At 40.8% G+C, this 15,811-nt stretch overlaps 1 protein-coding gene across 1 annotated transcript in view; it reads left to right on the top strand.

Annotated features, from left to right (window-relative positions):
- LOC124555793 (U-scoloptoxin(01)-Er1a-like) overlaps positions 1-9,025 on the top strand; it is a 98,614-nt gene extending 89,589 nt beyond the window's left edge. The window contains exon 3 of the mRNA XM_047129854.1: positions 8,128-9,025. Coding sequence (XP_046985810.1) covers positions 8,128-8,262 — 135 coding nt within the window. The 3' untranslated portion in view covers positions 8,263-9,025. The remainder of the gene's footprint in view (positions 1-8,127) is intronic.
- Positions 9,026-15,811: the final 6,786 nt, after the last annotated feature.

Below are 15,811 nucleotides of genomic sequence, written 5' to 3'. Positions count from 1 at the left end.
CTGGAACAGGTCAAGGAAATTAGACTTTAGCAAAAAACGTACGTAGCTGCTGGAATGCTTAACTTTAATCCATAATTGGTGAACATCGCTCTTGACGGTACATTATTCATAATCTCAATAGTAACTGGTAATGGCGCCTTGCTAGGTCGTAGCAAATGACGTAGCTGAAGGCTGTGCTAACTATCGTCTCGGCAAATGAGAGCGTAATTTGTCAGTGATCCATCGCTAGCAAAGTCGGTTGTACAACTGGGGCGAGTGCTAGGAAGTCTCTCTAGACCTGCCGTGTGCAATCACTGATAGCGGCGACACGCGGGCCCGACGTATACTAACGAACCGCGGCCGATTTAAAGACTACCACCTAGCAAGTGTGGTGTCTGGCGGTGACACCACAATAGCTACACAAGCTTAAACTCCATAGCACCTCGGAGGGACTGCACAATTCTGTTGAGTTTGCAGCACCGAAATATTACGCACGTTGGACACTATGAACCAGCAATACTCCTGTAGACAATTCGAACAACTAGGACACCGGGAGAAACTGAAGGGTTTCAATTATTAATTCCATTTAGTCCCACTGAGAGCACCTCCCTAGCGACCTGCAAGGTTCAAAGTGGTTCAAATGGCTCTGAGCACTATGGGACTTAACATCTAAGGTCATCAGTCCCCTAGAATTTAGAACTACTTAAAACTAACTAACATAAGGACATCGCACACATCGATGACCGAGGCAGGATTCGAACCTGCGACCGTAGCGGTCGCGCGGTTCCAGACTGAAGCGCCTAGAACCGCTCGGCCACACTGGCCCTGCAAGGTTACCATGAACTTTACAACCCCGTTTCTCTATTTGACATGTTTTTAATGCATTCTTTTCTCAATTCTTAAGCGTTTGGAATAGGGTACATAAAGTACCCTCCACCACAGAAAATATGGTGGCTTTCATGGTATAAATGTACATGGGAACAAATTTGTCTTCCAAGAGATCAGGTGAGCTAAGAGCACCACCACAAATACTATAACGAGGTTCCCAACCAAAACACGAAGACTGCTGAAGACTCTAAACTCTCCTGATTGACATACGGTGAAAATTTGTGTAACATTTTAGAACCATGCACTGAAAACAATCATATCATAAACATAAGCGACATGATGACGCCACTTCTAGAAGCCTGGGGCAAAATATCGGCAGTGGGGACATCGAAGTAACAGAATGCATAAATAAATTCTTGCAGAGAACAATTTCGCAGAATAAACAAGATATCTGTTTATGATGGGGCTTAATATGACCGCATGCCCAGTTTGCTTTCGTTAAGGATTTATATGTCCTCTCTTGTAGAGAAAAATCAAACTTTCTCATTTTCAGCCTTCTCTGTATGATGATACCATCGAAGTATCGTTCTTCAGCGTCATATCGCCATCATGACATAACACTTTTTTTGAGTTTACGGCTAAATTCAATCGATGTTAACAGAATTTGATGACAGGAACTATTAAAAGGAATAAAGAAAATCCTATGTTTCCAAACCCCTGTTCTGCATCTAAAATGATTGACCGTTTAAAATTCGATATTATTGGACGCAAAGTTTCATTGTGAATTATTTTGCGTATTCCGTATATGAAGTAAAATATACAACATTTACAATACGTAGCACAATTTCTTGTTAATACAGTAATTCTTCTAAACAAGCTCCAAAGTTGAAATATCAAGTTTCGAATATACACTTCAAGGGGAACCTGCCAGAGGTCACTCTCCAATATAGTGGAAACTTGGCGGGGTGAAAGAAGGCTGAAAATAAAGGGACACATGTTTTCACTTAGGTGCCAAGACTAAATAGTTTCCGAGAAAATGACGGGCAAAGTTTCAATGACACTTTATCAGTCCTTTCACGCAGGCTGTGTTCAAGTGAGTTGGTAGCGCAGCGGCTACGAGCAGGGTTTCGAATTTTTGTGTCGTGTGTTCAAATCCCACTTTCTGTTACTTTTCTTCTCTCTTCTGTTGGCGCAGAAGTACGTGACATCACTGTTTCTTTGTGACGTCGTGAAATACAATGGAATTATCGGCAAAAGAAGTAAGCATTTCAAATATTATTAAAAATAGTTTTTCTCATCACAGTGACACGGATTAAAACTTTCTAGAAAACTGTGAGCAACAGTATTTAAGTTAGCGGCAAATTTTTGGTCCTCGAGTTCAACAAGAGTAAACCAGATATTGGAATGGCAACAGAATGTGTACGCAACAGCCACAAAATCGTGAAAAGAAAACTGTCACCAGTTTTTGGACAAAGTTTTGGGACCTAAAATAAGAATGGAGTCATTTCTCTATCTTACTGACGGGTGGGGTGTAGTCCGCAGCTCGTGGTCTAGCGGATAGCGTTGCTACCTCTGGATCATGGGGTCCCGGGTTCGATTCCCGGCAGATACCACGTACACTTTTATTGAGAGATGAAGAATGGCATTCGCCAATTACAGATGTGCCCTAATTTCATCGCACAGAAAACTGACATAACAAGTAGAAGCGATTGATCCATAATCAACTGCAGGCTACAGCTGTCGAGAAAATGTGTCGATATGCGTAGTTCGTCGCCAAGTTATCGCCAGATCACGAGCTATTTAGCCACTTTGACAAGGATGTTTTCCTAATTAAATTCGCACTAAAAAATATGACTGGCATAAGTGACATAGCTCGTTGCTCGCACTACTCTCAGTTTTTATGCTCTGAATTTTTTTTAATAGATATCACCCTGGGGGATGCACTGGTTCTAATGCAGCATAAAAATAACAATCAAAGCAAAAAATAAGTACGAGAATTATACGTTTTAAGTTTTCAGTTACCATAATTATACAAGATTATATGGAATTTGTGATGATAAAATCTATTTTAATAAAGTTTGAAATATTTAAAAATGTTCAAATGTGTGTGAAAGCTTATGGGACTTAACTGCTAAGGTCATCAGTCCCTAAGCTTACACACTACTTAACCTAAATTATCCTAAGGACAAACACACACACACACCCATGCCCGAGGGAGGACTCAAACCTCCGCCGGGATCAGCCGCACAGTCCATGACTGCAGCGCCCCATACCACTCGGCTAATCCCGCGCGGCTTGAAATATTTATTTCTTTTGTCAATAAGTCTATTGTGCTTCACAGTGTCACAAAAAATATTGATGTCACATACTTCCGCGACAACAAAAGACAGAAAAAATGCATAAGGCTGAACTTAGAGCTCAAAAATTCATTCAAAACTCTGTTTCTAACCACTGCGTCACCATTTCACTTGAATACTGCCTGCGCGAGTCCGCCTAAGTAGCTGCTGGGTTAAAGCAGAAGCTTACTAATCGGAGGGGCACGCTTTCGATTGCCCGCCGGATCGGAGATTTTCTCCGCTCGGGAATTGGGTGTTGTATTGTCGTTACATCCGCATCGTCACAGCTGACACGGGAGTCGCCTCAAACCCGCTGTCGTATCGTCTTTCCACTGTTGACATGGCTGTATGAGCACGACACGAAAGGCAATACAAAAGAAAAACAATGACATAGAAACTTTGGCCGTCATTTTGCAGGAAACTATTTACTTTTGGCACCCAAGCAAACATAAGTGTCCCTTTATTTTCAGCCTCCTTTCGCAGTGCCAAGTTTAGACTGCATCAGAGCACGACCTATGGTGTGATCTCCTTGTTAGTATATGTGGAGACGGACCAGGGTAGTATGGTAGTAGTTACATACGACAGCTAAAAATAAAACCTCACTAAGGCATGCTATACTTAACGACAATACAATCAAATAGGTACGTATCCAAGATAACGTAAAACTAAATTTTTGTACCTGTATAATGATTAACATACGGTACTGATTACTCATATCTACCCTAGTAACAAACAAAGAAGAAGAACTAGATGATTCCTGACTGCCTTGAAGTAATTCATGGTACTTCAAACGGACAATCATTAACTTTGTATTTTGCCTTTCAACGCTAAAACATAGGGAACCAATACGGCATAATACTTTATATACTGTGGCATCCGCGAAATCTTCCCAGGTCCATAATTACCTCTACGTTATCGTGAATACATACTACAAATTTTATGATAAGTACAGTTCTTGTCTACTCACACCAAATGAATGATATAACTCAAATGAAATTAATGAATTTCCCTCGAGTGTAGTCTGGTGTTGCACGCCTGCCAGACTGCAGGTATGCTATTCGCTGTGAACCTTAGACTGTCGTGGAATCGTGATGGCAGAAGCGTATTTACATTCCCGACAGTCACAAATGGTTCAGATGGCTCTGAGTACTATGCGACTTAACATCTGAGGTCATCAGTCCCCTAGAACTCAGAACTATTTAAACCTAACTAACCTAAAGACATCACACACATCCATGCCCGAGGCAGGATTCGAACCTGCGACCGTAGCAGTCGCGCGGTTCCGGACTGAAGCGCCTAGAACCGCTCGGCCGCCGCGGCCTGCTCCGACGGTCACATCAGGCATGCTTCGCGAGAAATGCGTCAAGTATTTCTCGAGTTTATTGTATATGTACTTTTCGAACATTCTTCATCAATGTATTCCGTGAATTCCCAAGTATCTTCAGGAGAATGCTGGGCTGGTAACTTCAACAAGGCACAGCCAGTTACAGGCCTTATACAGGCAAATGTCGGAATAGTTTCTTAAGTAAGGCCGCTGCTGATTTCCTTTACAATACTTGTCCAGTCTGGTGACTCGTCTATAATACCAGGACTCACTAATCGTAAGTGTGTGAGGTCTAAAGCTCCACCGTAACCATCGGGCACACATTATAAGCAGCTAGATTATTCTATGAATGTACGAGGGCGTGCCCAAAAGTAATGCCTCCGATTTGTTCTGTGAAAACTCTTACAACTTTTGGAATTAAACAAACGTTACTAATATTGTACACCTTTATTCTTTATGTATACGTCTTTGCAGCCTTCTGCCGCTAGAGGGTTTCTAATTGTAGTGTGTAACATGGCAGTATGTAATGTAACTATGACGGTGCATGAGAAACAACGTGCTGTAACCGAGTTTCGAATTCGAAGAGTTCTTCCATACACGTTCCTTCAGCATGACACACACGAGCGCTGCAGCACTGGCAGCACTACGTCGCCTTGGGTTCACTGTCATCGATAGTCTTCCATCCATTCCCGACTTGGCCCCTTCCGATTTTCATCAGTTTCCAAAACTTAGAGAACACCTTCGAGAACTTTATTTTCATAGTGATGAAGTGGTGCAAGCAGAGGTGAGGTTATACCTCCGTCGACAACAAAGTCAAACATTCTACAGCGATGGTATCAACAAACGGGTCTCTCGTTTGGAGAAACATATTTGTCACGAGTGACTATGTTGGGAAATACACATATAGACACGAAGAATAAAAATGTAGAATATTAATAACGTTTGTTTTCTTTAAAAAGCTTTAATAATGTTTACAAAAGAATTCGGAGGCATGCACGCCCTCGTACATAAGTGCAAATCAGATGTTATGTCTGGTATTTCTGTTAGACGGTCATGCAAAATATGGTTTCTCTCTGAGATACGAAGTCATACAGTTAATTCAGTAACGAAAATAACCAGACCGCAAGGAATCAGGATGCTCTGAGGAGTAGACATGAAATGAATTCAGTGCTGCTTTGGTAGGACGGAGGTTCATATCCCCTTCAGGGCATCCCGAGTTCAGGTTTTCCGTGATTTCCATAAAACGCTTAAGGCGAGTGCTGAAATAGTTCCTTTTAATGCACGGCCGGTTTCGTTCCCCATCCCTCCCCAACTCAAACTTTTGCTCCGTCTTTAATGGCTTCGTCATCGAATGGACGTTAAACACCATCTTCCTTTTGTGGGTAAGGATAGTTCTCAAACTCTGGCTGACAGACAGAAACTATAGCATGAGAATCGACAGTGTTATACAGACTGCATCCGACACTGGTTGAGCTTAACATGTTTAAATTAGAGTACCGATAAAATCCATGGCTCCACAGAATTTCTCCTCGTGCCTAATTTACGTATTGCGCAAAGTGATCAGCACTGGGTGAGAAACAGGTTGGAAGTAGTACTTTCAAAAAATCTGACGTAATCGCGTGTAGAAATGCAAAGAGAGTGTGAGAGGACGAACCGCGCTCCCGTTTTCTTCGCGCCTCGGCCTTTGCGTGGCATTCCAGCGTGCTGGTGGCATGTCTTCGACCTGTAAGCTACACGCAACACCGCCCTGAATCGTGTTCGGCCTCCGCTGGCGATGGCTGATTTATGGGTGCCGGTTTTGTTCGCACGAGTGGCAGCGCCTAATATCACATATCTCAGCTCAGCAGGCTCACTTTATATATGGCAAGTCGCCCGGAGGTTCGATAAAATTTATGGTGGCGCACTCCGTGAGTGCTAAATTGCCGGTTTCGACTGCCGCGCTCACGCGCAGTAGCCGAATTTCTCATGTTTCTTAACATTGCTGCTAAGTAAGAACACTCTGAAGGTTACTGCCCAAAGGCAGTTGTTAGTCTCTAAAGAAATATCTTATTTCCTGTGTTTAGTCATACTCAGCGATTTTTGACAAGACAATTTACTACTTTTCAACATTACAAAACTCGTAGCTTTTAGTTCCTGGTCTCCCATGCTTGACTGTGAATCAAGAAGGAAGTAAAATTCGCGCAGTACGTTTTCTTTACTTATTTTGATTTTATTATGTTTTATTTATTTTTTTAACCCGATCAAATTAGATCCTTCATGCGCTGTCTTGAATCACGCAAAGGTTTTACACGTAGAATACCGTTTACATCGTAGTTACACAAAGAATCTGATAATTTTAATGTGATAAATAGTGGGGAATTAGAATAAAAAAAATTGTGTTTGTTTTGGGTGTACAGTTTCGTTGAATTTGATAAATGATATATTCTCCATCGAATGTACTATTTGTTATAATTCACACAGTACAGTTTTGACTGTTCAGTCATTTGCAAGTGGTTAAGGTGCTAAAAACACAGCAGTTGTCAAAATTTGTATAATAATTAACAATGATGTAAACCATGTGGCTCATGTCATCATACGTCATATAACCACCGATGTGTAACAGATGTAAATAAATCTCGTGAAACTGGATTCGTTGTTTATATGTGCAAATAACTGTCATGCTTGGAAACATAAGATATCATTTAAACAGTTAAAATAGTTTTAAACGTGATTTGAATGTTTGTGATGTCATTTGAAATAACTACACTTAGTTAGAACTAATAACAATAATACTAGCGATACTATTACTACTAATGGTAACAAAACTAGCGACAACAGAAGATATAAAATTTATTTTTTGGTGCACAAAACTGAAATTTTTTAATACAGTGAGCTCTAAGGGACAGAAATTATTTCCTCTATTATTCGATCGCATGACTGAAAATGGTTTATGAAGGCGTTTCCGTTTTTCAGATGTATAAGGTCTACCCAGCACCAATTATGTAGCTGTCGCTTTACTTTTAAATGACGAGAATCTATTTCCAGGGGACGCGGCAGAACAACTTAATGGGTAGAGATCCTAAATCATCTCAGAAGTCTTAACTTCAAAGCCAGTTACGCTCATCTCAAAAGATTATAAATAATTTTTACACATAACGCGATCTTTTCAAAGAATATATCGTCATTGCTAACTATGTGTTCATCCTATTAAACTCAGTGGAGCGGTGTCTATTGATACCTGCATCCACTGGCAGCTCCTTACACGCTGAAAGTTTAATTGTTGGATAGCGGAACTGTTTCTGGAGGGTTGGGGGTACTGAATGGTCACAGCGAACAGTAAGGTAAATTACATATGGCCTCTTTTAAAAGAAGATCATTAGTTTGGAAAAATTATCAACAATCTAAACACAGACTTATCTAGTCCTTTAAGCAAATATAGAATTTTAATCCCAAGAAAATGAGCAAATTTAGTTATTATTCCGCAAACTAAAATTTTAATCTGTATGAAGTGCTGTGTCCCTTGTACGTCTTCTGTCTTCGTAAAGCAACACTATCACTGTAAATTCAGGAAAATAATTTAAATAAACTGCTTACACAAAAATAAAAAGTTATTTCGAAATGTTACAATATAATGCAACAGTTTAAAGAAAGAATGTGAATGATTGGTATTCTATGTTACAGGCTTTCCACTTGTGCAGACAAGACAGTTTGGTCAGCAGCTTCCTTTGTCCCAACGGAACCCTTTTCAACCAGCAGTTCCAAGTGTGTGACCAGTTTTACAACGTACGCTGTGGAGTGCCACTCGAGGATCTGTAGAAATCCATTTGGGCCACTTCACATCCTGAATTACGTAATGGTAATGAATTCGTATGGCCACTCACATTAATACAAGCCTCCCCTGTGAGCGTCATCTTCCTGTAAATATTTTTTTTCTTTTGGAAAACTGGTGCGGAAAGGAGTTTCTATATTTCATCAGTAATGAATAAAGTACTATGTTGCTATGCAATGAGCTGTAAAAATGTAAATAACAACCGCTGATTTAGTGTCAGCGGTAGGAAACTGGAATTCCTTATTTTAACTGTAAATAATAAAACTTTCTATTTATTGCTAGTTCTTCGTATTATTAGTTTGGACTAACCGATGGAAACGTATTATCGAAGCTATTCATTCATGTATAAAAACAGAACCCTCCTAAGTATTTATGTTTCTGTATGTCACATAACATAAGACATAAAATACTATGATATCGTTAGTTACAACAATTTATGGATCAGTAAGAAAAAAATTAATGATGGGAACTATATGCTGCCAAAAAAGTTTATCCTCTCTCTCTCTCAAACGACATTTCACTCTGTTATGCACTAATTTAATATGCTTATATCGAAATAATTTTTTATTATTAAATTTCAACGTCCATATTAGATTGCTCATTAACATTATGTAGTTAAATTCACTATATTTATTGCGTTCGAAAGAGAAATGTGGTTTTGTTTGTAAGTTTACTTGTACTTCTTCTTTTTATCTGTTTAATTTATTAGAATGTAGTGTAATACAAAATGGTTGCGTGTGTGTTGTATGAAAATTCTAAATAAAAACCAGTCAACAATCTTCAGTTTTATTACTATAATTGTAACCTGAGAATAAGAACTGAAAGTTCTGAGCATTGCCATTGCAAAAGTTTACCAAGCACTGAGCAACATGGCTGTTCTATCACTGGAGCACGTATTGTATTGTCATTTCATAACTAGAATTAGCAACAGCTTACATGAGAATGGGTTTCAAGTTTTTGTTGTATCGTCTTACGTATGGTACACAACAGATTCACCTGAGAAAAAGCCAGAAAGCGATTGACAGAATGTGAGATACATGTGTTAAGTTAATGTAGAACTGTTTTTGCAACTACAGCCTGTCTCTAGTACAATTAAGATCACAAGCGCTGCATGGCTTTTTTTTATTTGAACTCTTCTATCTCACCCTTCGTCTGAAATTCATATCCGTCACATACTGTGATACCGCTCTTGAAAAGCATTAAACGTATTTTATTCTCATCTTTGTCGTATACACACCATCTCTCTTTCAAGAGCTAAAGGCGTTTCCACCAAAGTCTATGATCCAAATATCCGAACTATCTCCCTTATTGTGATAAGAATCAGGAGTGAACTGGTGCAACTTTGAGATTTGCCATGTTTACTCAGTTACTTCAATAGCTAGTTATTTGTGTTTTCCATGAATCGTAATTGCTTTCTCCCGTTTTTATGTGTTCGCAGATACAACACACTTTCACAGTGAAAAACGTGGCAACAAATTGCCTTTTACATTAATCGTGATCAAACTTCTGTTCTTTGTTCTGGTTATGTACAGTTATTTATACTGAACAATTTTTAATCGCGTACACACTCATTATATCGTCACACAATCTGAACCCTTCTTTGAAGTAGAAAAATTTGTCAAGTAGATACTTCAGTTTGTGTTTGTAGATAATTTTGTTATCTGTTAGATTACTCACATCACTGGGTAAATGGTTAAAAAATTTTATGCCTGAGTGCCTCTCCCCGTTCTGTTCTACATTAAGGCCGAGGGATGAATAGTGAAAGTCAATTCTCTTTCTAGCATTATATTTATGATTGTTTCTATTTACGGTTTAAAGAAAAATCTAAGCGAACTGCATGCAGTTATTATTTGTAGCTCATTTATTTAACTTATTTTCATTCTTTCTTTGGTGTCACCGCCAGACACCACACTTGCTAGGTGGTAGCCTTTAAATCGGCCGCGGTCTGTTAGTATACGTCGGACCCGCGTGTCGCCACTATCAGTGATTGCAGACCGAGCGCCGCCACACGGCAGGTCTAGAGAGACTTCCTAGCACTCGCCCCAGTTATACAGCCGACTTTGCTAGCGATGGTTCACTGACAAAATACGCTCTCATTTGCCTAGACGATAGTTAGCATAGCCTTCAGCTACGTCATTTGCTACGACCTAGCAAGGCGCCATTACCAGTTACTATTGATGCTGTAAAACATGTACCGTCAAGAGCGATGTTCACCAATTATGGATTAAAGTTAAGTATTCCAGCAGCTACGTACGTTTTTTGTTAGTCTCATTTCCTTGACCTGTTCCAGACCTCACGCCAGCCTGCGTGAGCTAAAACGCGTGCCTTTCGGCTTCCTCTCATAGTGGGTTGGCCCTCTTGCCAATCCACAACACTTTCTTTTGCAGAAGTCACTGTGTACTACAAAAAATTATACCTTTCCTTCGTATTTTGAGCTTTGCACTTGTTTAAATTTTATAATTTGATTAGGTCTAAGAACATACAACATTTGTAGTATATAATCAAAATTATACGAACACCTGTTAGTCGATATAAGTGCTACGGGTGTCAATCCTTCGACTTTATGACGGCTTGAAATCCGCTGCGGACAGTTTTAATGATGTACCTGAATGTCTGTGGTGGAATGGCAGTCCATTCTTCTTCAAAGGCCAAACCAAAGACGGTAGTGATGTTGGACGCTGGGGTCTGGAGTTGAGTAGACGTTAAAATCCATCTCAAAAGTGTTCCATTGGATTCAGATCGAGACTGTTGGAGAGCCAGTTCATGTCAGGAATATTGTTGTCCACATACCATTGCCTCACATGTGCTGCTCTATGACAGGGTGTATTGTAATGCTGACACAAACATTCATCGTCTCCGAACTGTTCATCCACTGTACGCAGCACGCAGTGCCGTAAACTATGACATACCTTTCAGTATTGAGCGTTTTCTTAAACACGGTCAGAGCTTCACACCTTAACCACGAAAAACACACAAATACCGTCACACCACCTCCTGTTTCCCCTACACATGATAGTAGGTAACGTTCTCCAGGCTTCGCCAAGCCCAAGACAGATTAGCACAAGGTATAGAACGATTCATCACTTCAAATCACTCTTTTCCAGTTATTCACCGCCCCGTGACCTCGTTTCCTACACTACCTCAAGCGTCGCTTATCACTGTCTACAGATATTTGTGGTTTATGAGGAGCTGGTCGACCGGTTTACCCCAATCTTTTTAACTCCTGCACAGTCACTGTGCTAGCTGGACTCGTTGTAGCGCTTTGGAACTCACAAATGATTCCTCCCGCTGACTTCATGAGATTTTTTTCAGCCACCCCCAAAATGCTCGGTGGTACTTATCCGTCAGTAAGGAGGTCTGACTAGTCTTCATTTACCTGTTGCTTCTTCTTCCCATTCACATACCAAATATCGACTTGGGTAGCTTTAGAAGGGTAGAACTGTCCCTCACGGATTTGTTACTCAGGTGACATCCAATGACTAACCCACGTGTGAACTGCCTGAGGTCTCCTGACCGACACTTTCTCCTGTTACTGACTCTCTATTGACAACAAAATACCCCCGCCTCCTTTTTGAGTGACGGTTCCGTCTCTCGTGACAGCTACTGGTCATTTCTACATCTACATTACTGATTACATCTGGTTTCAGCCAACTTTCCGTCCCTAGTACTACGTGGGCATTGTGACCGTTTATTAATGAGAGTAGTTCTGGGACCTTTCTATAGACGCTCCTGCAGTTTACTATTTCCATATTAATATTGTCATTTCCTGTTGCGTTTTGCCTACTGCTACCTTGTCGCGTCTCAGGAGGCGTCTTGTCGGGCCTAGGGAGGGAATTCTCTAACCTAGAAAACCCACATGTGCACTCCACACGTACTCCGCTACCCTTGTAGCCGCTTCCTGCGTGTAGTGCACGCCTACCTATTCAGGGGACCCTATATTTCTCCACCCGATAGCGGAGGCCGAGAAATTTGAACACCAGATCTCCGCAGAATCGTCTGAGGCTCTGGTTTAAGCCTTCCACTCGGCTTCAAACCAGAGGACCGCGATCGGTTCTGGGAACGACACTAAAAATAATTAGCTCATATTCGACCCCGCGAGCGAGGCTTTCCGCCTTCACCAACTCCGCCAACCGCCTGTATGGAATCATTGGTGCCGACATGAGCAACAATTTGCAGTCGGGTGCACCAAGTGCTCTCTACCGCCGCCGGCAGGGCCTCCTCCACATCTCGGATGGGACCCCCCGGCAAGCAGACAACTGGCCTTCTTCCCCGACCTTTCTGCTATTTCCCTACGGGGCTCCATCACCCACCTAACATTGGAGCTCCCAATCACTAATAAACCCCTCCCCCCATGTGCCTGCTCGGACCTTGCTGAAGGAGAAGCCACATTTCCACTCACAGGCAGAGCGGGTGATGCCACACGGCCATCTTCCACATTGACCCTCCGCCTCGTGCGACGTGAACGCCGTTGAACCCGCCACTACCCGGTACCCGCGAAGATGTCTCGACATCAGGGACCGTGGGTGAAGCATGTAACACCTGGGGTGTACCATGCGACGCACCAGACTCCCCACTGCCGCTACACTCCGAAGTAGCAGCCTGAAGACGGCTGACCGCGGCCATCAGCACGTTCAGCTGTTCGCGAACAGTGGCCAGCTCCTCCTGCGTCCGTACACAGCAGTCACACATCCTATCCATCCTAAGAAATCAATAATTTACTGTAGAGAGTTAAGTAATCAACTTTTAAACAGACTGATAATTCACTAAAGGTGGCTGATAGCTGACTTAACTGTGGTTACTAGACACTGCTTGTTGGAAACAATGAAAATAAGCACTAACTTTCTATGGACTGTATTCAAAACAAACACGAAATCTGTGGAACACTATTACTAGTACTCGAAAATTAAAGCTTCCTAAAAGCAAAAACACACGAAAAAAGAAGTGACAAGTAAGAAAAACACACTTAATACTTAAATTTACGTAGCTCGCTGCACAGGAGATGTGAAGCAAGTACTGGCGGTACTGGCACTACAGCACTGATATTTTCGCATTACATAGGGAAGTCCGGATACTTTTGATCTGGTAGTGTATTCTGTCGTCTTTACTATCTGCAGGGATCCACATGTCAGCTACTTTTACATCCGATAACTGTGTCTACTGTATTTATGCGCAGTGAGATTAGGTAATGAATGGGCTGAGTAATGTGTTTGATTAGTTTTATAGTCTGCTGCTGTCGTTCCCATGTAGAGACGGTCATTCACCCAGCGCATTCTGTTCTCTTATTTCCAGTTAATTGTATAAATTGGATTGGCTGTCGATCTCGACACAGTATGACTATAGTTTAGTAAATAAATCTCTAATGTCACACGTTTGTATGAACTGGGACTGTAACGACAGATTGACAAGTTTTCCTTGTTATCAACGATTCAGAGTTTGAGTTATAGTTGAAAATTTAGTTCTGATTACTCGTGGCGTCCCGTGAAACAACCGTAAGTCCGTTAAACGCACGGAAGAACATAATACGAGAATGTGAAATGATGCAAGAATTTACACCACAGTGCAATTTAGTGTTAGATTTCTTAATACATAGTGCAGAAATATTGTCTTTACCCACGAGCACACGGAGTAATTTACTAAGTCCGTAAGCCCGTCACACGAAAATTTTCACTTTTAAAGTGACTGAGGCGTCACACACATAGCAACCATCACTCGCTATCACAGGACGTATCTCGTTTAGCGGACTTAACAGACTGCCAAAACTTATTTGGCCGCACCTTTTACATAGGAGACATTCTGGCATTAGCAATATTTATTGTTGTTCTTACTACTCAAGCCGTTCATATAGATCACACAAATTGTGCTAACGTGCTGATTCTGTGACATATTACATTTTAATTGAGATTACTACGAAAATTTTGGTTATAATCTTTCACCCATCGTTTGCAGACGTCTTAATGAATAAATGCCGTTTTAAAACTTTATTGCCACCACAAGTGTTATTCAGGGTGACCCTGTGATGATCAAACAAACTTTCAGGGAAGATGGAAAAGGGTAAATGTATGAATGTGAGATAAGAGACCTTGGTGCAGGAACGGTCGAGTCGAAAGTTATAAGCGAAAATTGTGTTGGTATTTCTGGCAGTGGAATACATGTATATGTTATTACTAAGATTGTAGGATAGACAACTTTTAGAGGTGGTGCTATGGGCAAAATAAGAAAAAACTGTCTGGTAAACATGGGCTGTAAAATGCATACTTTAAGAGCTATGCGCATCCGTTTAGTGGAAGACATGTTTCACGATAGGGAAGATGCACAAGTACTGATAGCTCCTAAGATAAACAGTTTAGAACCCATGTTTACTAGACTTTTCTTCTTCTTTTGGTTCATACTACAATTTCTGCTGAAAATTGCCTATCCTACAATCTTAGCACCAAAAACACTTATAACGCTTCCTGGAGCAGGGTCCCTTACCTCAAATTGACACATTTGTCCTTTTCCATGTACCCTAAAAAATTGTGTCATCATCGCGTAATCACCCTGTGTATCAGCCGAGACGAGAATTTCACCAGCTTTTATATAGTGTCCTTAGTTTTTTGGAATTAATTTTTGGGATTAATTTGGATTTTATTGTGATTATTCGAACAACACTAGCGTTACTCAAAATTAACTTCTTAAGTCAAAAAAATTTTACACATCTATAGATTGCAATGTTGGTTTTTAATCACACACAGCCGTCATATTATTGATTTTGAAATCGTGTTTCTTTAAATTAGCGTAACTTTCAGAATCCCTATTCCAACTCATTATTCAAACTACATTTAGCAAAAAAATTCTAATCCTCGTTTCGGTAGCGCTGATCAAACGGTGCTAGTGGACATTTCGTTTCGATCGCCTAATGCGTTACGACCCTTTTGATTTTCTACGAAAATATGTATGTTCACATCTTTACTCACCTATAGTTAATATACCAATCACCTATAGAGCGACTCTTTCAACACTCTTCCTTGTTTCGGTTTTCTCCTGCAATCCTATCCCAGTGAGGGAAAATGGCAAAAGAGAAAGAACAAGAAGAAAGCTATTAAAATGGTTTTTCCAAAATGCTTAAACCGTTATTACTGGTTGCAAACTCTAAAATTACAACCTTGCCTCGATCGTAACTTAATTAGTTCTGATTTTATTCTTGCAGCAGCCATGAAATAAATTGCGGTAAGCCTTCAGTTTACCTAAGACCCACCTGACAACAGCGGTGACTTCGTGGGCGGTACGTAAGTCAGTAGCAGCGACTCAGTTCACTTTGGCTCAAATCTGACAGTTATTCCAACACGCCTCTCCGTCAGGAAGTGGAACGCCTGTATCCCGACTCGCGCTATACCGCACCGTGTGTCAGATCAGTGCAACAACTGTCTGCGTTTGTCATTCTCATAGCGCGTACCTTACTATCTTCCTGCTTATAAATTGTATTTATATTTACAGTTTTCTAGAACTGCAAAGTACTGCGGAATTGATTTTCTTTAGAAAGGATTTTGCTAACTCTAT

This window comes from Schistocerca americana, chromosome X (genome assembly GCF_021461395.2).
Source record: "Schistocerca americana isolate TAMUIC-IGC-003095 chromosome X, iqSchAmer2.1, whole genome shotgun sequence".
NCBI classification, from domain to species: Eukaryota; Metazoa; Arthropoda; class Insecta; order Orthoptera; family Acrididae; genus Schistocerca; species Schistocerca americana.
This window is presented reverse-complemented; position numbering and strand designations above follow the sequence as displayed.